Source organism: Saccopteryx leptura, chromosome 9 (genome assembly GCF_036850995.1).
Source record: "Saccopteryx leptura isolate mSacLep1 chromosome 9, mSacLep1_pri_phased_curated, whole genome shotgun sequence".
In the NCBI taxonomy this organism is placed as follows: domain Eukaryota; kingdom Metazoa; phylum Chordata; class Mammalia; order Chiroptera; family Emballonuridae; genus Saccopteryx; species Saccopteryx leptura.
This window is the reverse complement of record NC_089511.1, coordinates 43,310,678-43,333,974: the sequence shown is the minus strand read 5'-3', so window position 1 is coordinate 43,333,974 and position 23,297 is coordinate 43,310,678. Positions and strand designations below refer to the sequence as shown.

Here is a 23,297-nt window from a genome sequence, read left to right as displayed (position 1 = left end):
AACCATTATTTTACTTTGGCCCCAGAGAGGGAGGCTCGGCATTTTCGTTGTATAGGTGGGAGCCAGAGGCCCGGTGAGGGGCTGTGTATGTGTACAGCTACGTGATGAGTTAACAGAGCCTGTCTCCCCAGCAGTGGACAGGCAGGGGCGGGTGCAGCACATTCTCCGCCCAGGAGCTTTGCAATCTTGGGCACACACTTCACATCTCTGAGTCCCCGCCTCCCCACTTGTAAGTCTAGGATGATTACTCCCATCTCTCAAGGTTGCTGGAGGGCTAAACTCTGGTAGATAATGCATGTGACCGGTGGATCCTGGTCCACAAAAGTGATCAAGCACTCTGGCTATTCTATGTAGTTATCAGTATCCCCTCCCCCCCTTAAACTGAATTCAGTAGAAGAACAACACCTGACAGCACTCAAATCTAGCGCCAGTTGGAAGTCACGTGGGTGTCTCGCCATGTGCTGCCCCTTCCTCCCAACCCAGTCTCCAAGGAGCAAGCACTCTTCCATGAACTGCAAGGCTTTTATTGATGGGATTCTCTAGTCAGACACCTGGACACGGAGGCTGCGGAGACTACTTAGTGATCAGGCAAGTGGCTTCCTTGGGGCTCCTGGCCAGGATGGTTCCATTAACATAAAGGACTTGAGTATATTTTATTCTGAAAAGAGAAAGTCAGGGAACCTGGTGAGTCTGCAGGGGTAGAAGACATCGAACTGCTCTGGACCCCCACTGGACCCTCTGCGGAGGTCCTGCGGGCCTGTTTGAAGGGTAGCCTCTGGATCTGGGCAGGTCATGAGGGTTCCTCCCTATCTCCTGCACCACAAGAGCATTCCAGGATGTGTCCAGCAGCTTCCTCCAGTGGAGCAGAGAAAGGAGGAAGGGTCACCTTGGTAGGATAGAGGACAGTCTGGGGTGGAACAGGAAGAGGCTGCTGGGGAGAACCTGGCGGGGCTTCCCGAGCACTGCGGGCCCCCGGGAGTCTCCAGGGACGAGCCGAGCCCAGTCGGCTTTGTCCCCCTGCCTCTGCCCACGTGCAGCTGAAGTAGTGGCTTGTTCCCACCACCACTTCGGGCAGCAGAGAGAGGATTCATTGTGATTCTCCACAAAGGGCCACTTGAACCTGGGGAAGGTGAAGGGGGGTGTTGGAAGGTGCCTCCTCTCCTGGCATTTGGGGCACAGAACAACCTTCTGGGGTCGAGGGAACAAAGCAAAATGACGTTTTTAGTGGGAGATAGAGTACGGAGCTTAAGGAATTAAGGTAAAGGAACCGGTGTTTGGAGAAGGGAAGGACTCAGTGATAAAGATTTGAAGATCCAGGCTTGTGTGCTGGAGTAGCTGAAGTCAGGGTGTCTAGAGCTGAGGGCCTGACACTGGGGCCACGTGGAGGGTGTTTGGCTGGGGCCTGGCAGACCTGAGTGGTCAGAGCCTAGACTGTGCCTCCCCAGATGGTCCTTGTGGAGGGCCATGTGGAGAGGAGAGCCCCCCACCCCCACTGATCTGCGCAGACCCCCAGGCGGGTGTCAGCGGCACAGACACACACAGCTGGACGCACCAGTAAGCTGAAAGCATGTTCTTTATCCTCTTCCGTCAATTTCTGATCAATGCAGTCCTTCAGTTTTCTGGCATTGGTCAATATTACAGAATTGTTTTGGTATTTTTCCACATAGGCAACATATTCATCTGGGGTTCCCATCAGGAATATGTTAACATCTTCTTTCACAGCTGGGCAAATGCCACAATCTGAAACACAAAGCAAGCTGGCACACCCTTGAAATGTTCATCAAGTTCATCAACACACATCCTTCCCTTTCTTCTCCCCAGGCACTGACATCCTCAGAATCGCCCTAGGAAAGTGTTAAAACTCCTGGAGCGTCCCTGTCTCCAGGCACCTGTGTCCCTGGCACCTACTTCCGCTGGAGATCAGGAGCAAGACAGCCCAGAGCAGCCCCAGGGCACCAGTCCGCATCATGGTGCAGGATGCCGGTGCTTCCTACCCAGCCCGGAACCCTTTTATACCTGCCGTGGGCCCCACGGGGAGCAGGAGAGGCCTGTCTCTGATGCCTCCTTTTCCAGGAGACACTGCCAAGGCCATTCTCATGCCACAGCTTGGAATCACCTGGGGCTGTAGAGGGAGGAAGTACATTTGTTGACAAGATCCTAAGTCCCTGAGTCAACAAAGGGCATTGGCTCGGCCTTCCTTGCCCCTCTGCAGGGGCACTGAAGGTTTATGAACTGAAATATCCCAGGTTGACTGAGAAAAGGGGCAAAAAGGGTTCCGAAACCAGGCCTCTGTCACAACCGCGTGTGTCCTGGCAGACAGTCTGGTTCTGGCTGTGGATTTTTCAGGCAGCTCAGTACTTAGCTGATGGCCTCACAGCTAGCGAGAGCCAAGGGAAGGCCAGAGCACAAGCCCTGGTCAGGCTCTCTGGCGGTCACTGCTTTCACCTCTGACGTGACGGGCTCAGTGGCTTCCCTTGACCACTGAGTCTGTTTCTGGAGCCCAAACCAGCCCCTGCGTGCTGGCCCAGAAGCCCTCGTTGCCTGCTGCCAGGTGCAAGTCTGCCACCTGCTTACTCTGGTAGGACCTCCACTCCCTCTGACACAGAAATATCATTTTTCCTCAATCTGTTTCTTATTTTCAGTTTCTTTGTACTGCTCACACCATCATTTTTGCAGAGCTACAACCCCAAAAAAGAAAAGCCAAGTGCCCCTATGGCCCATCACCTCTGTGTGCTTTGTACCACCAGCCCCCTTCCCCGCTGCCCACTGCCTCTCTAAACGTATTCGGGTCCTGTCTCCTGCCTCATTGGCCTCCATTCTGCTTCTTGACCATGTCAAGCGTACTCCTGCAGAGGGCCTTTGCACGTGCTTCCCTTACCACCTGGAATGCTCGTTCTCCAAGTGTCTGCATGATTCACTGCCTAATTCCTCAGGTCTCTTCAACTGTCACCTTATCAGAGAGACTTCCCCACACTCTTGATCCCGCCTATCACAGGGGGATACCCTTTACCACAGCATCTGTTTCCCCTCCCTCATCTTCCTCCATGGCCCTTCTTGCCACTTGTGCATTGTCCTCCAGTCCCTGAGCACCAGGAATGTGAGTGCTGTGTGTGCTGCTACATCCATAGGACTAGGCAGGAGTTGACACACAGTAGGTGCTTCACAGGTGTTTATTAGATGAATGAAAGGAGTATCCCATTTCTATGCCATCTGTAAATTTGCTATATATGTGCTTATGAATAGTGCCCAGGATTAATTAAATAAGGAAGAGGTTTCATATGTTTTGGTAAGTCAGAATTGAGAAGCTTTTTCCTGGGATAAGGTTTGTTAAAGCTCAGAGTTGAAGGTAGGACACATGTCTTCTGACCTCAATCAGAACCCCGTGCCAAACAGGATTCATATCCGGTAACTGCTCTTGGCAAAAAGGCCCAAGTACTGAGCTCCAGCTGTCGGTTGGCCTCCACAGAGCCTTCTCTTGCCAAGGCCTTTGATGCTCAGGGGCCATACCTCTGAAGATGACCCCATGAGGTCTCAGGTCACTGAAAATGTCCCTTCACGGTTCTTGGGCATCTATTAGCCCGGAAAAACAAACTCTACACACCCTAGGCTGCACATGCTTGCTTTCTCTCCCGGAAGCAGAATCTCAGTGTGGTGGAACACCTGGGCGAGGCTCACATGGCCGCTGCCCTTCACAAGACAATTCTTTCATCCTCTCCCCAGTGCTGTGAGATGACGAAGCAGGACTTGGGGTGCTGAAGTATCATAGTCAGGGCCCTGATGTCCATCAGCCCCAGATGCTTCCAAGCATGGGTGTCACAAGGCCATTCGGAGACATCTCTAGATGATGGAGATATTTGGTGAGGTCAAGCAGAATTAATTGCCAAAGTCAAGGAAGGAGCTGCAGCATATGTAGGCCTTTCCTATTGCACATTTTTCTTTTAATAAATTTTTATTTCGAGGTAATTTTATATTTATAGAAAAGTTGCAAAGATTTATTAAAACTTTTTTAAAAAAGTCATGACAAACTATATAATATATATATTTTTAATTCATTTTTTAAAAGTTTATTGGGGGCTCTGGCTGGTTTTCTCAGTGGATAGAGCATTGGCCTAGCATGTGGATGTCCCGGGTTCAGTCCCCGATCAGGGCACACATGAGAAGCGACCATCTGCTTCTCTTCCCCTCCCTCTCCCTCTTCTCTCTCTCTCTCTTCCCCTCTTGCAGCCAGTGGCTTGATTGGTTCAAGTGTCAGCCTCAGGCGCTGAGGATAGCTTGGTTGATTCAAGCATCGGCCCCAGATGGGGGTTGCTGGATGGATCCTGGTCAGAGCACATGGTGCATGTGGGAGTCTGTCTCACTCTTTCCCCTCCTCTCACTTAAAAAAAAAAAGTGATGATGGTGACATGGTTCACCCAACTGAAACCAGAAAAATGACCCTCAGGTTTGGCTGCCTGTCGCCATGAAAACCAATTATATGACACAGGTGCTAGTGAGAAAGAAAGAGGTTTATTCATGTGCTGGCCAGCTGAGAAGATGGGGGGACCTCCTGTCCTCAAACACCATCTTCCTGTTCTGGAAGAGGAGGGGGAAGAAGGGGGAATGAGCAAAACTAGAACAAAAGAATCGAAAGGAGGGGTTTGTCCATGCAGGAGGAGGGGACTAGTCCAAGCCAGCTCAGAGTATTCAGATAGCGGATTGAGGCCACATGTGTTCCGGAGCTGGCACACCTGAAAGTGAGAGCCCATCCCCTCCCTTGGTTGTTGAAGGAACTGAAGCTAGCAAGTAACTTATAAATTAGGGTTTTTGTTTCATGCAGCAAATGTTGACAGATTCCCACAGTCGAGCTGTCTTTTTGGCCTTGAGTGAGAATCAGAATTGCAAGCCTGAGCGTGGTGGGAGTGAGGAGAAGCAGTTATTCTTCCTGCTCAAATGTCAACCCTTGATGCACATCAGCCAGAGGGGAAAGGGCCTTTCAACTGTAGTGAGAGCTTGGTCGGAAGTGAAAGTACAGTTTTGATTATATATTTTGATTACTAAACCAGAAATAGTGAATCTTAGTTATAAGAGCAACAAATTGGATCTACATTTTACGGGAACCCTTTTATAAACTTACTTTGTTAGTACTATCTTATTTAGCTTTATTTTTTGGCTGGTCATATTAATATCAGTAAATCAATAATATAACATATTTAATCCTGGTTATAAAACCATAGAGGTTACAAGTGTACAACTCAATATAACACCCTCTGCACACTCATCACGCATCCTCTGCCCCAAGCAGAGTCTCTTCCCACCCCGTTCCCCCCACCTTTGCCCTCCTCCCCTACCTCTACCCCCCTTCCCTCTGGCTATTGCCACCTCTTGTCTGTATCTATATGTTGTGTATGTAAGTTTTTAATTGACACTGGTCCTTTACTATTAACTAACCTCCAAACGTAATGTGGATTTCACCAGTTTGTCCATCGACACTCTGTGTTCCAAGATCCAATCCACATCCTAAACCCTCTGCACTGGTGGTTGTGCGCCTCCCCGTTCTCTTCAGGCTTGTGGCAGCTTCTCCGTCTTTCCTTGCTCTCTTGTTATGGCTGTGGCTGTCATGAGGAGAACTGGTTGAGTGTTGTAGAGAGTCTTGAAGCTGGGTCTTTCTGCTGTTTTTCTTATAATTTAGACTGAGGTTAAAGCTTTGGGTTTGGGGAAGACAACACAGAGGTGAAGTGTCATTCTTGTCACATCACATCTGGGCATGTAACATCAACATGTCTTTCTGCTGGTTATATTAGCCTTAGTCACTTGATTCATGTCATGTTTGCCAGGTGTCTGCACTGTTTTCCTCTTTCCCTACTCTTTTCTTTGGGAATGAGTTCCCAAGTCTAGCCCACTCTTAAGGGGGACAGAATGGTATGCTTTCTCTTTTCCCCCAGGTATTTATTTCTTTTGTTGTTGTTTTTCTTTTCTTCCCTAAAGTGAGAAGCGAGGAGGCAGAGACAGACTCCCACATGCGCCCGCCCAGGACCCACCCAGCATGCCCACCAGGGGGCAATGCTCTCTGCCCATCTGGGCCATTGCTACATTGCATTTGGAGCCATTCTAGAGCCTGAGGTGAAGGCTATGGAGCCATCCTCAGTGCCCAGGCCAACTTTGCTCCAATGGAGCCTTGGCTGTGGGAGGGGAAGAGGGAGATAGAGAGAAAGGAGATGGGTAAGAAGCAGATGAAGAAGCAGGTGGAGAAGCAGATGGGAGCTTCTCCTGTGTGCCTTGGCCAGGAATCGAACCCAGGACTTCCACACGCTGGGGCGACACTCTCAGTCAGGGCCATGTATTTATTTCTAAACCACTTATTTATATCAGTATGGACTCACATATATTATTTTATACTTTGGGTTATGATTCAATACTATGTTATTTATGTTGTTGCTCAAATGTTCCAGATTTGGCCATTGGGAGCTTTCTCAGGCTTCTTTCTGCCTGAGTTTTCATGAACTGTCTCATCATATTTGTGCCAACAAACTATTCTCCTAGAGTAGAAGTCTCAATTTAACTCTTGAGAGAATCTGAGCAGATTGAGTGCCACCTCTGGCTGACCCTGCACTCTAGTCTGCAGAACTCTAGCCCACCGTGGCCTGCAGGGCGGTGGATACCTCCGAGTCCCCAATAAGGAGACAAACCGCACAACCCACAACTGCTCGCTTATGATGTGCTGTCAGTAAAAGCCCCTCTTAGGGCCAGGTTCACTGATGGAGGAGGAAACAGCCAGACAAGCAACAAGGCTGGAGCCACTAGGAATCAAGGAGGTGTTGAGCAATTTGCTCCCTTAAGGGTGAGAGTGAAGCTGGTGGCAGGATCTAAAATTGGAGCATTGCTAGTCCCTGAGAACACATGGTTACAAGTCCTGCAACTCTCCTGATGGAGAGTGATTTGGAGCCCAAGGACAGTGCCCACCCATTTTGGGGACCCATCCAGGGACTGCAGCAGCTGAGATACTCAAGGGACTCCAGTAAAGCCCAGATCCTCATACTTAGCTCCAGAAATTAAAGCTGGGCAAACATAAGGTTTCTGGATGTGGTTTTGTTTACCGATCGTGGCACAGACCTGTCCTTGACCCCTCCTGTGGTTTTTGTCTTCACATTTTGAGAGAGTATTACATTGGGAGCCAGGATAATTTGGGGGAAGGATGACTAGGGAACAGAACTGACAGTTGGGCTGAGACAACAGAGCTTTTAGCTCAGAATGAAGTCATTTAGAAATGTCAGTTCTAGTAAGTCTTTGGCAAAGGTAAAACCACATCTTCCCCAGGAGGTATGCTCTCAGAGACTGCGCCCCACACTTAACACTCCAATGGCTGAGGGGGTCACATGTGCCAGGTCTCTGCCCACATGTCTTGGTAGCTGCTGGGGTGTGGGCTGGGCTCAAGGAACTAATAGTTTATAAAGCAGCAGAAAACCTCTCCTGGGCAAGAGCATTCTAGCAGTCGACATTATGAAGGGGACACTTCTTGTGCTGGCCTTGCTGGTGACCAGAGAGCTGGGCACTGAGATGGGTGAGCATAAGAAGCAGGGAAAAGGTGGACTTCCTGACTTTTGGCTAATCTATCCCTCTCTCCCAGGGATCTCTGGGCAGCTTCTGGCAAGAAATTTAGGGAAGAGCTGGGAGACTTTTACACAAGAGCCCTGTAGAAAGCCCCTGAGGTTTTCAGTCTTTCAGTGGAGGGAGAGGTTTGGAAATGAAGGGGTCATTAGTTATGCACACATAGGGGATAGTGAGTTGGGATTGTGGTGCTTATTTGAAGGGCTAGGATGCCTGGGGGCAGTGGTCCGGGGCAGACCACTAGTCCTAGCCTCTTATACCGCTTCTTTGAGCTGGGAGTGCCTCTTAGAGAATGTTTGCTCTGTCAGTGTGAGCAGTCCTGGGAGAGCACAGGTCTCTGTGGAAAAGGAGTCAGGAAACACTGGATATGTCAATTACTCTCAAGTGGAGGGGAAACAAGAACCTCTTACCCTGGTGATTCCTTTGATGAGGTGTTTTCTGTCTGTATCTTCAGCGGGAGCTTGCCCTGTTTTTTATGGAGCCTTTGGTGCGGTGGCTCTTGGAAGTAAGTTACTATTGAACATCAACCTCAATCTGGTCCACGCTACTGAACCTGAAAAAGTAGCCTTCAGAAAAATTCAGGATTGCTACAATGAGGCGGGAATTACATCCAAGATCTTGGATCTGATCGTCATGGTAATTTACTCTCTTCCTCCCCATCCCCACCCTGACAACATACATGCAGCATATTACAACATGTCACATACAAATAGTCCATTCAATCATGGGATACATGACAGTCAAAAGCTATAAGTAGCCAAGCACATAAATCTTAGCTCCACTCTACAGCACGTACAATATGCAACCACATGCTCCGTGCACATCCAGCCTGTTCTGCTATCACACGTGTCCTTATCATGCCAGTTAGCTCACAAACAATTGGAAAATAGGGGACTAATACCAGTGTAACACAGGAAGTGTGTGATTTTTTTCCCTGTGTTAGGGGAGCTAGCTTTGCAGGAGTAGAATTTTAACTTTTGGCAAGAAAGTAACAATTCAGCTCCTGCACATGCTCTATTTTGGAAATATTAAAAGTGAGCACCAGCTTTCAGGCTCTTTTCCCAGAAGGGACTCACTGGCTTTGCAAGGCTTCTGGGTTTTGACCTGTTTCACTTCTTCTCGTGCCCACCCTGATGGCTAGTCCTCTGGCTTCTGAGCTCCACTTCCACCTGTATTTGGCTCAGTGCCCACAAGTCCGAATTTCTACTTTATTAGTGCCTGAGGCCTGTGAGGCAGCTTCTAGCTATGTGCAGCTGCTTACAGGGCTAATCAATGTATCTCCTGATAAACTATCTTTGTTACTGCTCTTTTACACAGTTATGCAGATTTTGAATTGTCTGTCTCTTACCCCATTTCCCCCAAAGTGCTGATATTGCAAAATGAAAGGTTTTTCAAGAAGCAGTATTTCTTGCATTATAATATAGGCACACAGGGCACATCAATTGTTTGCAATACATGCATACACATTCCACACATCAGTACCTCTAACAGATGGGTCTTAGGCACAAGAGATACCACACAAATCTGGCCCCTCTCTCAGGCCCAACCCCACCATGCTTTCCAGAACCTTCTTATTTCCTTCTCTCTCTGCCTCTGCTGGTTGTTTAAGCACCCCACTAACACCTGTGCATGGCAGTTAGGGAGGCACCCTCATCCTGGCCTAACTGATCACAGCCCCTCTCCAGTGATGGGTCTTGCTGGGGAAGAAACTGAACCTCTGAGGATGAGGAGTGGGAATGACCCTGGGGAAATAGGTCAGCCCTGCCAGGGGCTCAGGTCCTCTGCCCCGGCATCTTACTGTCTCCCAGGCAACCATCACCACCAGCAAGGAATGCATTCATTACGCAGCGGACAAGCTGAAGGAGGATGTCCAGAAACTTTCCAAACTGAACCCTTTGGAGAGATGAATCTTTGCCACTGATGCCTGATCTGAGCTCTATCGTCCTGCCCTGTTCTCCTTTTCATCTGCAGCTGGAAACTAGACACCTGTCCCCACCTGATGCTGTGTTCATCAGGCTAACTAATAAAATAACTGCTGCTCGGCTCTGTGTGCTGTGTGCTGTGCGAACAGTGTGAGCGGCCGGGGGAGAGCTTAGGAGATCACGAGGAGTGACCCATGTGGTCACTGAGAGCATAGGGGCTGGAGTTAGGCAGAACCAGAATAAATCTAGGCCCTGTCACTGACATGCTGTTTTGTTTTTCTCGGGCTATTCCCTCATCTATAAAATGGGGATTGTATATGAAGATAGGTTAAATAACATAGGCAACCTCAGACTTAACCAGCCTGGAAGGATAAAAATGTTGTCAACAGCTACAGACAGCGTGCCTCTAGTTGTCTAGTTGCAGAATCTCTAGTCTCTGAAATGTCACTCTGTAATTAAAGAGTGACTCAGAAGATGGCTGAGCAGGCTTATCACAAAGTCCTCTCTGTTTCCCAGTGGCATTTGTCATTTTATTCTTAGGTGGGTGTCTTCTGAGGCAGCTGATTTTTCTGCAGGGGCACTGAGATCCACTGCTGGTTTTGGGTTTCATCACTGGGACCAGGACCCCATGCAGCCTTGGCCCAGAAGGAAGGGAGAAAGGGAGTGGATGGAAGAAGCAATCCCGAGGGAATGCTGCTAGGGTGGTAAAGCTCAGGCTCTGAAGTCTTACTTGCAGGATGTGTCCCCTGGGGCAAGTGTCATGAACCCTCTGAGGTTACTTAGAAAAGCATCAAATGGGTAATTGTATTACCAGTAAGCATCTTGTGAAGCTACAAGGCAGGGACTAGATTTTTGCCTCTATTTCTTAAAGATTAGAGCACTGTTGGGCTGCAGGAAAGATGGCCCAGAAAAGAAAAATGGCATAACCAGTAACATCCCTATCTTCCTGCGACAGGTAGACACAATAAGGTAACATGCAGGGAGCTGAACTTGGGAGTTGGGGCTAAGAGGCCTGAAGCTTGAGTCCTTGCTCTTCTCCAACCTGCTGGCTGAATTTAAGCATTTGAGTTGACCTGTTTGCTTATTCTACACCTTAATTTTGCATCTACTAAGTCCTGGACACTCTGTCAGACCTAATATTTAAGTGTTCAAGTTGTATTAAAAAGTTCTAAAATTTTATTGAGAAGTAAAAAATAAAATTTGAATGGATAAAGGGCTAAATTATTCTCTTGGATAAAATAAATCAACATTATAGAAATAGCAACTATTGCCTGACCTGCAGTGGCGCAGTGGATAAAGGATCGACCTGGAATGCTGAGGTTGCTGGTTTGAAACCCTGGGCTTGCCTGGTCAAGGCACGTACAAGGAGCAGCTACTACGAGTTGATGCTTCCCACTTCTTCCCCCTCTTTTTATCTCTCTCTCTCTCTCTCCTCTATCTAAAAATCAATTAAAAAAATTCAAATTTCTATATAAAAAAGAAATAGCAACTATTCCCAAATACATCTGAATTAATCTTTGTCCTAATGAAGATTGACTTAAAGTCAAAAGACTAAATGCTTGAAATTAACCAACAAATTTAGAAAAACAAAAACTATGAGCAGGATCTTTTTCATCATATGTTATAACATAGTTATAAGTCTACAACTAATAAAGAGTTTTAGTAGAGGAATAGACATATGGTCATTGTGACAGGAGGGAAAACACACAAATAGACTCAAAGATAGTTTAAGATGTAATAACAGCTATTGAGTCATGGGGAAAGAATGGATTATTTTTTGAAATGGTATTGAGAAAAACAGCCAAATATTTAAAGATCAGGATGGATTTGCCAGACCTTTCCCTATGAATGAATGTGGATTAATGATTTAATTGCCATAGTGTCTGGTTAATTATTTATTTGTAACAACTAATCTCTCTCTCTCTCTCTTTTTCTTAGTTTGACTTTCATGATATTATAGTCTCTTAGTTTTTCTTCTACTTGACCGCAGGCTCCTTGTCAGCTTCTTTTATGGTTACTTGTGTCTTATACCAGAGATAATTTTATTTGCATCCTTTTTTTATATATATACTCATTTTCTTAATGATATCATCCAGTTTTTTTCACTTTATCTACAAGTTCTGAATTTAAATCTCCAGCCCCAGTGCTAAAACATTGCAAGGCACAGAATAGGCCCTAACTAATATTTGTTGAATTAATGAATATTAAAAAAAAACAAACCTCTACAATCTTCATGTCAGACACAGAATTTAAATAAATGAAAATTGAATGGGAATTTTTTTTTTATTTAGACATTAAGTTTAACAGGGTGACATCGGTTAACTAGAGTACATAGATTTTGAGAAACCATCTCCACATCATTTGGACAGTTGATTATGCTGAATACTCATCACCCAAAGTCAAATCATCCTCCATCACCTTATATTTGTCCCTCTTTACACCCTTTCCTCTTCTTCCCCTCTCCCCCCTCCCCCTGGTAACCACTGCACTCTTATCTATGTCCATGAGTCTCAATTTTGTGTCCCACCTATGTATGAAATCATATAGTTCTTAGCTTTTTCTGATTTACTAATTTCATTTAGTATGTTATCAAAGTATACCCATGTTGTTGTAAATGATCCTATGTTGTCATTTCTTATGGCTGAGTAGTATTCCATAGTATATATGTACCACATCTTCTTTATCCAATCCTCTATTGAAGGGCACTTTGGTTGTTTCCATGTCTTGGCCACTGTGAATAATGCTGTGATGAACATGGGGGCACATGTGTCTTTCATACCAATGTTTTTGAGTTTTGGTGGTATATACCCAGTAGAGGGATTGCTGGGCCATATGGTAGGTCTAGTCTCAACTTTTTTAGGAACCACCATACTTTCTTCCACAGTGGTTGTACTAATTTACATTCCCACCAACAGTGAATGAGGATTCCTTATTACCTGTCTTGTTGATAATAGCTAGTCTAACAGGTGTGAGGTGGTATCTCATTGTAGTTTTGATTTGCATTTCTCTAATTGCTAGTGAAGATGAGCATCTTTTCATATATCTATTGGCCATTTGTATTTCTTCTTGGGAGGAGTGTCTGTTCATGTCCTCTCCCCATTTTTTATTGGATTACTTGCTTGTTTGTTGCTGAGTTTTGTGAGTTCTTTATATATTTTGGATATTAACCCCTATTTGAGCTGTTGTTTGCAAATATTATCTCCCATTTAGTTGGCTGTTTGTTTTGTTGTCAGTTTCTTTTGCTGTGCAGAAGATTCTTAGTTTGCTAAAGTCCCATTGATTTATCTTTGCCTTTACTTCCCTTGCCTTTGGGGTCAAATTCATAAAATGTTCTCTATGGGCAAGGTTCATGAGTTTAGGACCTATGTTTCTTCTATGTTTTCTTTTATGTAATTTATTGTTTCAGATCTTATATTTAGGTCTTTGATCCATTTTGAATTAATTTTTATGCAAGGGAACAAACTGTAGTCAAGTTTCATTCTTTTGCATGTGGCTTTCCATTTTTTCCATCACCGTTTATTGAAGAGGCTTTTCCTTCATTGTGTGTTTTTGACTCATTTATCAAAGATGATTTGTCTATATATATTTGGTTTTATTTCTGGGCTCTCAATTCTGTTCCATTAGTCTGTGTGTCTATTTTTCTGCCAATACCACACTGTTTTGATTATAGTGGCTCAGTAGTATAACTTGAAGCCAGGTATTATAATACCTCCAGCTTCGTCTTTTTGTTTGTTTGTTTTGTTTTTCTTTCTCAGGATTACTTTGGTTATTTGGGGGTTTTTATGTTTTCATACAAACCTGATGATTTTTTGTTCCACTTCTTTAAAAAATGACATTGGAATTTTGATGGGAATTGCATTAAATTTGTATATTGCTTTGGATAATATGGCCATATTAACTATATTTATTCTTTCTATCCAAGAACATGGGATATTTTTCCATTTCATTGAGTCTTTTTCAATTTCCTTTAATAATGTTCTGTACTTTTCATTATATAGGTGCTTTATATTCTTTGTTATGTTTATTCCTAGGTATTTTATTTTTTTGTTGTTGCAACTGTAAAAGGTATTTTTTTTTAGTTCATTTTCTGAAGTTTCATTGTTGGTATATATGAAAGCAATAGACTTCTGTATATTAATTTTGTATCCTGTTACCTTACTATATTGGTTTATTGTTTCTAATAGTCTTTCTGTGGAGTCTTTGGGGTTTTCTATATACAAGATCATGTCATCTGCAAAAAGTGAAACCTTTACTTCTTCTTTCCCAATATGCCTTTTATTTCTTTCTCTTGTCTAATTCCTCAGGCTAGAACTTCTAGCACTATGTTGAATAGGAGTGGAGAGAGTGGGCAGCCTTGTCTTGTTCCTGATTTTAGAGGGAAAGTTTTCACCATTTAGTATGATGTTAGCTGATGGTTTGTCACTATGACCTTTATTATGTTAAGATATTTTCCTTCTATATCCATTTTATTTTAAACATAAAAGGATGTTGTATTTTATTGAATGCCTTTTCTGCATCTATTGACAGGATCTTATGGTTTTTATTCTTTGTTTTGTTAATATGGTGTATTATGTTAATTGTTTTACATATGTTGAACTATCCTTGTGCTTCTGGAATGAATACCACTTGATTGTGATGTATTATTTTTTTAATGTGTTGTTGTATTTAATTTGCTAGTATTTTGTTTAGTATTTTAGCATCTGTATTCATTAAAGATATTGGTCTGTAGTGTTTTTTTTTTATTGTCCTTGCCAGGTTTTGGTATGATGGTTATGTTGGCTTCATAAAATGTGTTTGGAAGTACTGCTTCTTCTTCAATTTTTTGGAAGACTTTGAGAAGGATAGGAAGCAAATCTTCTTTGAATATCTGGTAGAATTCATTAGTGTAGCCATCTGGCCCTGGACTTTTATTTTTGAGTAGGTTTTTTGCTAGTTGTTTCTATTTCATCCCTGCTTATGGGTCTATTTAGGCTTTCCATTTCTTCATGATTCAGTCTAGGAAGATCATATAGTTCTAAAAATTTATCCATTTCTTCTAGATTGTTGATTTTGATGGCATATAGTTTTTCATAGTATTCTACAATAATCCTTTGTATATCTATGGTAATTTCTTCTCTTTCATTTCAAATTTTGTTTGAGTCCTTTCTCTTTTTTCCTTAGTGAGTCTTGCCAGGGGGTTGTCAATTTTGTTGATCTTTTCAAAGAACCAGATCTTTGTTGTATTAATTTTTTCTATAGTTTTTATGTTCTCTATTTCATTTATTTCTGCTCTAATTTTTATTATTTCCTTTCTTCTGCTGATTTTGGGTTGCCTTTGTTCTTCTTTTTCTAGTTCCTTAAGATGTGATGTTGTTTACTTGGGCTCTCTACAGGTTTTTTTTGTTGTTGTTTTTTTGTATTTTTCTGAAGCTGGAAACGGGGAGAGACAGTCAAACAGACTCCCACATGCGCCTGACCGGGATCCACCCGGCACGCCCACCAGGGGCGATGCTCTGCCCACCAGGGGGCGATGCTCTGCCCCTCCGGGGTGTCGCTCTGCCACGACCAGAGCCACTCTAGCACCTGGGGCAGAGGCCAAGGAGCCATCCCCAGCGCCCGGGCCATCTTTGCTCCAATGGAGCCTCGCTGCAGGAGGGGAAGAGAGAGACAGAGAGGAAGGAGGGGGAGGGGTGGAGAAGCAAATGGGCGCTTCTCCTATGTGCCCTGGCCGAGAATCGAACCCAGGTCCCCTGCACGCCAGACCGACACTCTACCGCTGAGCCAACCGGCCAGGGCCTCTCTATAGTTTTTTTATATAAGCCTGTAATGATATGAACTTCCCCCTTATTACTGCTTTTGCTGCATCCCAGTGATTCTGATAGGTCATCCTGTCATTTTTGTTTGTTTGTATATATCTTTTGATCTATGCTTTTATTTCTTCTTTGACCCAGTCATTTTCTAGAAGTATGTTGTTTAATTTCCACATTTTTGTGGGTTTGTTTAGTTCATTTTTGTAGTTGAATTTAGTTTCATAGCCTATGGTCAGAAAATATGCTTGGTATAATTTCAATTTTTCTGAATGTGTTGATGTTAGTTTTGCAGCCCAACATATGCTCTCTCCTTGAGGATGTTCCATGTACACTGGAGAAAATGTATACTCTGACATTCTGGGATGAAATGTCCTCTAGATGTCTATTATATCCATTTGTTCTAGTGTTTCATTTAAGGCTGATATTTATTGATTTTCTGTTTGGATGACTGATCTAGAACCATCAATTGTGTACTGAGATCTCCAAGTATGATTGTATTTTTGTTGGTTTCTATTTTTAGATCAGTTAGTAGATATCTTATATATTTTGGTGCCCCCTGATTTGGTACATATACATGAAGATGTCTGATGATTCTGATGATAACCTGATGGTCCTTCCTTTATATGTTCTGTTCTTCTTTTCCCTACATTGCCTTAGGCACTCTGTCATTGATTTTTGACAAATTTATTACAATGTGCCTTGGAGGTCTATTTGGGTTGAGGTTACTTGGCATTTTATTTGCTTGTTGGATTTGAGAATCTCTTTCCATAGGCTTGGGAAGTTCTCATCACATATTTGTTTGAATAGGCTCTCCATTCTCTTCTCCCTCTCTTCTTCTTCTGATATACCCATTATTCTTATATTGCTTTTTCTGATGAAGTTGGACAACTCTCGTAGAGCTCTATTATTTTTTAAATTTGTGAGTTTCTCTTCCCTTCTCTCTGTAGACTTCTCTCTAGTTGCCTCTCTTCAATATCACTGATTCTGTTCTCTATCTGGCCTTTTCTATTAGCTAAACTTGCTACTTCATTTCTCATTTCATATATTGAGTTCTTCGTCTCTGTTTCTAAAGTTTCAATCAACTTGATGTACTCATTTTGTTCATTAGTTTGTTTTCTGAGCTCATTAAATTATCTATCAGTGTTTTCAGTCTTTGTGACTAGTGCAACCTGCAGGTAGACCACAGGAACACTGTCTGTGATCCCTCGTTCTGCCATTGCTTCAGTTTAGTATCTCCTTCTCTGCTCAATCTCACTACTCTTCCCAGCAGAAGGAGACCCAGTCATTCTGGGCTTCTCCCCTCTCCAGAGCCCTAGCAGACAAAAACCCAGTCTTGGCTTCCTTACTCTCTGGAGCCCTGGCACACAAACACCTGGATAGTCATGCCTCTCTCTCTCCCAAGCCTACTGTGAGTGCTTCTTATCTTCTGCCCTCCCTTCTCAACCCTTCCCACCTTTAATCCATTCAGTGTGCAGATATTTCAGGCAAGACTGTGAGCCCAGCTGGAGTTCCTCTGCAACATTATAGATAGTCAATTTGTTAAAATTTCAAGAGGAGAACTCAAGGGTATCTCTCAGCCACCATTACTCTGACATCATCCTCTAGCATTTTTTCATGTGACTATTGGCCTTTTGTATATCTTCTTTGGGAAAATGTCTATTGGAGTTTTTTGCTTGTCTTTTTATTGTTCAGTTGTAAGAGGTGAAATAGTCTGAATACTAGACATGTATAGAATTTACAAGTATTTTCTCCCATTCTATTCTTTTTATTGTCTTGACCTTGTTTTCTACAGCACAAAGTGTCTAACTTTGATGTAGTTCAAATTATTCTTTTGTTTCCTGTGGGGTTTTTTTGCATCATTTCTAAAAATCCTTTTCCAAATCTGATGTCAAAAGTTTTCCTGTGTGACCAGGTGGTGGCGCAGTGGATAAAGCATCAAACTGGGATGCAGAGGACCGAGGTTCAAAACCCAGAGGTTGGCCCTGGCCAGTTGGCTCAGTGGTAGAGCATCGGCCTGGTGTGCAGGAGTCCCGGGTTCGATTCCTGGCCGGGGCACACAGGAGAAGTGCCCATCTGCTTCTTCACCCCTCCCCCTCTCCTTTCTATTTCTCTCTTCCCCTCTGCAGCCAAGGCTCCATTGGAGCAAAGTTGGCCTGGGCGCTGAGGATGGTTCCATGGCCTCTGCCTCAGGTGCTAGAATGGCTCTGGTTGCAACAGAGCAACGCCCCAGATGGGCAGAGCATTGCTCCCTGGTGGGCATGCCGGGTGGATCCCGGTCGGGCGCATGCAGGAGTCTGTCTGACTGCCTCCCTGTTTCCAACTTCAGAAAAATACAAAAACAAAACAAAAACAAAACCCAGAGGTTGCCAACTTGAGCACAGGTTCATCCGGCGTGAGCCTGGGCTCATCAGCTTGAGTGTGGGGTCGTGGGCTTGAATGTGGGATCATAGACGTGACGCCACAGTTGCTGGCTTGAGCCCAAGGTCACTGGCTTGAGCAAAAGGTCACTCACTCTGCTGTAGCCCCCCACTCAAGGCACATATGAGAAAGTAATCAATAAACAACTAAGGTGCCACAATGAAGACTTGATGCTTCTCATCTCTCTCCCTTCCTGTCTGTCCTTACCTGTCCCTCTCTCTGTCTGTCTCTGTTGCAAAAATAAATAAAGTTTTCCTGTTTTCTTCTAAGGTTTTTATTGTTTTAGTACTTACATATAGGTATTTAATGGATTTCGAGTTCATATTTGAATGTGGTATAAAGTATGGGTCCAACTTCATTCTTTTCATGTTGTCCCATTACCATTTGCCCCAGCACTATTTTGTTGAAAAGACTGTTCTTTCCCTATTGAATAGTTTTAGCATTTTTGTCAAATATTAATTGACCATACATGTGAAGATTTACTTTAGGGCTCTCTATTTTACTGGTTCATATTTCTGTCCTTGTTCCAGTACCACATTGTCTTGGTAACTGATGCTTTGTACAGGGGGTCCTCAGATAACAACAGTCTCAAAATACAACATTTTGAATTTACAACACTTGCTCCCATAAAAACAAAAAAATTGAGATGTGCTTCAGCTTATGCCATTAGCATCATACTTACAAACTATGGGGCAAAACTAGTTTGGTTATGCAGTGGAAGAATACGCAGTAACACATACAATGCAGTACAATATATTTATGCCCTTTTCCTTTTCTGTGGCTTAGTTCTGTTTTTATGTTCTAGATTATGATTTTACAACTGTGTTAGGGTAGGTAAGTGACTTAGGCTAGGGTGTGTTTTGACCAAAATTTGGGTTATGTCACTGTATAGGAACGGAATTGTGTCATAGCCCAAGGATTCCCTATATTAAGTTTTGGAATGAGGAAGTATGATTTCTTTACATTGTTCTTTTTCAAGATTGTTTTGAGTATCCTGAATGCTTTAAGTTTCTATATTAATTTTTAGAATTAACCAATTTCTCCAAAGTCATCAGCTGGGATTTTGTTAGATATTGCATTGACTCTATAGATCACTTTGGGATTATTGATCACATTACATGTTCTGATCTATAAAACTAAATGTTTTTCCATTTATGAAGATATTTAATATCTTTTTCATTTATTTTTATTTTTTGCAGAGACAGAGAGAGAGTCAGAGAGAGGGATAGACAGGGACAGACAGACAGAAAGGGAGAGAGAAGCATCAATCATTAATTTTTCGTTGTGCGTTGCAACACCTTAATTGTTCATTGATTGCTTTCTCATACGTGCCTTGACCGCGGGCCTTCAGCAGACCAAGTAACCCCTTGCTCGAGTCAGTGACCTTGGGCTCAAGCTGGTGAGCTTTTGCTCAAACCAGATGAGCCCTCGCTCAAGCTGGAGACCTTGGGGGTCTCGAACCAGGGTCTTCCGCATCCCAGTCCGACACTCTATCCACTGCGCCACCGCCCAGTCAGGCGATATTTAATATCTTTTAATTATGCTTTGTAGTTCATTTTATAGTACTGCACTTTAAAATTTTATTTTTTATTGATAATGGTTAATAATAAATTTCAGATGTACATCAATTTGATATCTGTATACTCTATTGTGTGCTCACTACCAAAATCTAATTTTCACTTGTTCCCATATATACTGCTAACAAAAATTAGGGGACATTTTAAAATAAATATAAAGCAATAAAATATCCCCTAATTTTTGTGAGCAGTGCATTTACCCCCTTGCCCATTTTACCTTCTAAAATCCCTTCTGCTCTCATAACCACCATTCTGTTGTATCTACAAGTGATTTTTATTTAGTTATCTCATTTTTGTTTTATATTCCACAAGTAAAATAATGTTTTTGTCCTTTCCCATCTGACTTATTTTACTTAGCATATATACTATTAACATATATGTATATATGTATATATATATATGAATAAATTTCATGTCTTCTTGGTGGACTGTCCTTTTTATTATAAAATGTCCATATTTGTCTCTTGCTATGTTTTTTGTCTTGAAATCTATTTTGTCTGCTATAAGAATGTCTATACACACTTTTATCTGGATACCATTTGCTTATGTATCATTTCTACCCTTTCACTTAAGAGTCTATGTTTATCTTTAAAGTTGAGATGTTTCTCCAGAAGGCAGCATACAGTTGAGACTTTTTAAAATCTACCCAGCTACTGTGTGCCTTTTGACTGGTGAATTTAGTCAATTTACATTTAGGGTGATTGTCGATATCTGAGGACTTCCTACTGTAATTTTAACCTTTGTTTTCTGATTGCTTTGTATCTCTATTATGTTATTTTATTTATGTTTCTGTCTACTGTTTTAGTTTGGTGGTTTTCTATTAAGTTTTTCTCCACTACATCAAAATAAAAAGTTTTTGCTCAGCAAGAGAAACTGATATCAAAATAAACAGACAGCCAACTAAATGGGAAATGATATTTTCAAACAACAGCTCAGATAAGGGCCTAATATCCAAAATTTACAAAGAACTCATAAAACTCAACAACAAACAAACAAACAATCCAATAAAAAAATGGGAAGAGGACATGAACAGACACTTCTCCCAGGAAGAGATACAAATGGCCAACAAATATATGAAAAGATGCTCAGATTCATTAGAGAAATGCAAATCAAAACTACAATGAGATACCACCTCACCCCAGTTAGATTAGCTATTATCAACAAGATGGGTAATAGCAAATGTTGGAGAGGCTGTGGAGAAAAAGGAACCCTCATTCACTGTTGGTGGGACTGTAAAGTAGTACAACCATTATGGAAGAAAGTATGGTGGTTCCTCAAAAAACTGCAAATAGAACTACCTTATGACCCAGCAATCCCTCTACTGGGTATATACCCCAAAACCTCAGAAACATTGATATGTGAAGACACATGTAGCCCCATGTTCATTGCAGCACTGTTCACAGTGGCCAAGACATGGAAACAACCAAAAAGCCCTTCAATAGCTGACTGGATAAAGAAGATGTGGCACATATACACTATGGAATACTACTCAGCCATAAGAAATGATGACATCAGATCATTTACAGCAAAATGGTGGGAACTTGATAACATTATACGGAGTGAAATAAGTAAATCAGAAAAAAACAAGAACTATATGATTCCATACACTGGTGGAACATAAAAACGAGACTAAGAGACATGGACAAGAGTGTGGTGGTTACCAGGGGTGGGGGGAGGGAGGACATGGGAGGGAGGGAGGGAGAGAGTTAGGGGGAGGGGGAGGGGCACAGAGAACTAGATAGAGGGTGGCGGAGGACAATCTGACTTTGGGTGAGGGGTATGCAACATAATTTAATGACAAAATAACCTAGACATGTTTTCTTTGAATATATGTACCCTGATTTATTAATGTCATCCCATTACCATTAATAAAAATTTATTTAAAAAAAAAAAAAAGTTTTTCTCCATTTTTTTAATATTTCGTGTCTCAGCTCTGAACTTTTTTTTGTGGGTACCATGAGTTTTGTATAAAATGTCTCATAGATAAAAGTTTTCTTTTTATTCTCATAGCATCTTCATTAAATTGTGGATTCCATCCTTTCCTTCTTCCTTTTAATATTTTGGTTGTTTCAAATTATCCCTTTTTATGTTGTGCATTCATTACCAAATTGCAATGGCTACAGTTATTTTAAATGCTTTTCTCTCTATAATCTTTAATTACAATGAAGTTTTTAACACCTTGTTTTGGAAAATAAAGTTCAATGTTTTCTGTATGTCTGTAAGCTTACTCAAAGTTTTATGCACTTTTGTCTTTTTGCTTCAGGTTAAAGAGCTTCTTTTAACATTCCTTGTAACGCACTCTTGTGAGAGCAAATTCCCTTAGCTTTTGCTTGTCTGGAAAAGCCTTTATTCCAGTGGTCCCCAACATTTTTTGGGCCACAGACCGGTTTAATGTCAGAAAATATTTTCACAGACCAGCCTTTAGGGTGGGATGGATAAATGCACAAAATAAAATTATGCAACCAGCGTAAAAACTGTATTTTTAAATATAATTGTCGAACTTACGAGACAAGCATCAAGAGTGAGTCTTAGATGAATGTAACAGAGGGAATCTGGTCATTTTTTAAAAATAAAGCATCATTCAGACTTAAATATAAATAAAACGGAAATAATATGTTATTTATTCTTTCTCTGTGGACTGGTACCAAATGGCCCACAGACCAGTACTGGTCCACCGCCCCGGGAGTTGGGGACCACTGCTTTATTCTACTTCACATCTAAAGGATAACTTTCCTGGATATATTATTCTTGGCTGGTGGTTTTTATATTCAATATTTAAAATATATCATGCCACTCTCTCTTGGTCTGTAGTAATCTGATAACTGGCTGGGATTCCTTTGTTACTTTTTCCCCTGGCTACCTTGAGAACTCTTTCTTGGTCATTAACATTTGACAATTTTAGCAAAATGTCTCTTGGTGAAGGTCTGTGTTGAGATAATTAGGTATTCAGTTAGTTTATGAGAAAGTGCAGTTCCTTCCCTAGGTTTGGAAAGTTGCTATCAATTATTTCTTTGAATGGGCTCTCTGTTCCCATTCCCCTCTTTTCTTCTGGGTTACCCATTATCCTTTTGTTTCCCTTTCTTCAAATAAAGTTAGATAGTTCTCACAGAGTTCTTACCTTTTAAAAAAATCCTATTTCTTTCCTTTTCCACTTGAATCACTTCTATATTTCTATCATGGGCTCACTAATCCTCTCTTCCATATGCTCTTCTTTATTCCCCATGCTTCTACTTTATTCATCTTATTAACTCCATAGTTAATGGAGTTAACTTCTTATAGTTTTTTTCTGTTTTTTTTTTTTTTTCTTTTTTTGTTCAGAGACAGAGTCAGAGAGAGGGATAGACAGACAGGAACAGAGAGAGATGAGGAGCATCAATCATTAGTTTTGCGTTGCAACACCTTAGTTGATTGCTTTCTCATATGTGCCTTGACCACGGGTCTTCAGTCAACTGAGTAACTCCTTGCTCAAGCCAGCAACCTTGGGTCCAAACTGGTGAGCTTTTTGCTCAAGCCAGATGAACCCGCGCTCAAGCTGGCGACCTCAGGATCTCGAACCTGGGTCTTCCACATCCCAGTCTGATGCTCTATCCACTGCGCCACCGCCTTGTCAGGCTCTTTTTTATAGTTTTAACCTCCTTGGTGAAGTACTCCTCTTCATTATTACTGAGCTCACTGAACTTCTTTTCTGAGTTTTCTTGTATCTCATTGAGTATTTTCATGACAGCTCTTTCCTATTCTCATTTAGGTTTGAGTTTGGTTTTTGAAGAACTGTGATTTTCTTTCTGTTACCATGTTAACATGGTTGTTCATAATACTTGATGGGTTGTTCTTCTGCTAGTGCACTTGAAGTAGTGAATACCTTTCTTATTTAAGTACCATTTTAACAATTCAGCAGGCTAATAACTAGAGATCTTTCTTTTGTTTTCCAGTACATGGTGTGAGAGCTGTTTTTGTTTTCTCTTACCTGTGCTACTTTGCTTCCAGGGTCACAGTGGGAGAACATCACT

The 23,297-nt window shown here is 42.3% G+C and overlaps 2 protein-coding genes across 4 annotated transcripts in view; one reads left to right on the top strand and one right to left on the bottom strand.

Moving 5' to 3' along the window:
- Positions 1 to 511: 511 nt before the first annotated feature.
- Positions 512 to 23,297, bottom strand: part of LOC136380501 (zinc finger protein 599-like) — a 49,074-nt gene continuing 26,288 nt past the window's right edge. The window contains exons 1-3 of one of the 3 annotated variants that reach the window (XR_010746957.1): positions 1,909 to 2,032; positions 1,553 to 1,740; positions 512 to 658 (exon numbers count right to left, since the gene is read on the bottom strand). The gene's annotated coding sequence lies outside the window, so the exon portion shown is untranslated. Of the gene's footprint in view, positions 659 to 1,552; positions 1,741 to 1,908; positions 2,033 to 8,057; positions 8,151 to 23,297 lie in introns of those variants that run through there. The other 2 variants (XR_010746956.1, XM_066348371.1) reach the window with 2 other exon arrangements.
- LOC136381483 (major allergen I polypeptide chain 2-like) lies at positions 7,477 to 9,533 on the top strand. Its single transcript, XM_066350217.1, has 3 exons — positions 7,477 to 7,537; positions 8,039 to 8,220; positions 9,393 to 9,533. Exons 1-3 carry the CDS (start codon positions 7,477 to 7,479, stop codon positions 9,489 to 9,491), a joined length of 342 nt encoding a protein of 113 aa, XP_066206314.1. The 3' UTR covers positions 9,492 to 9,533.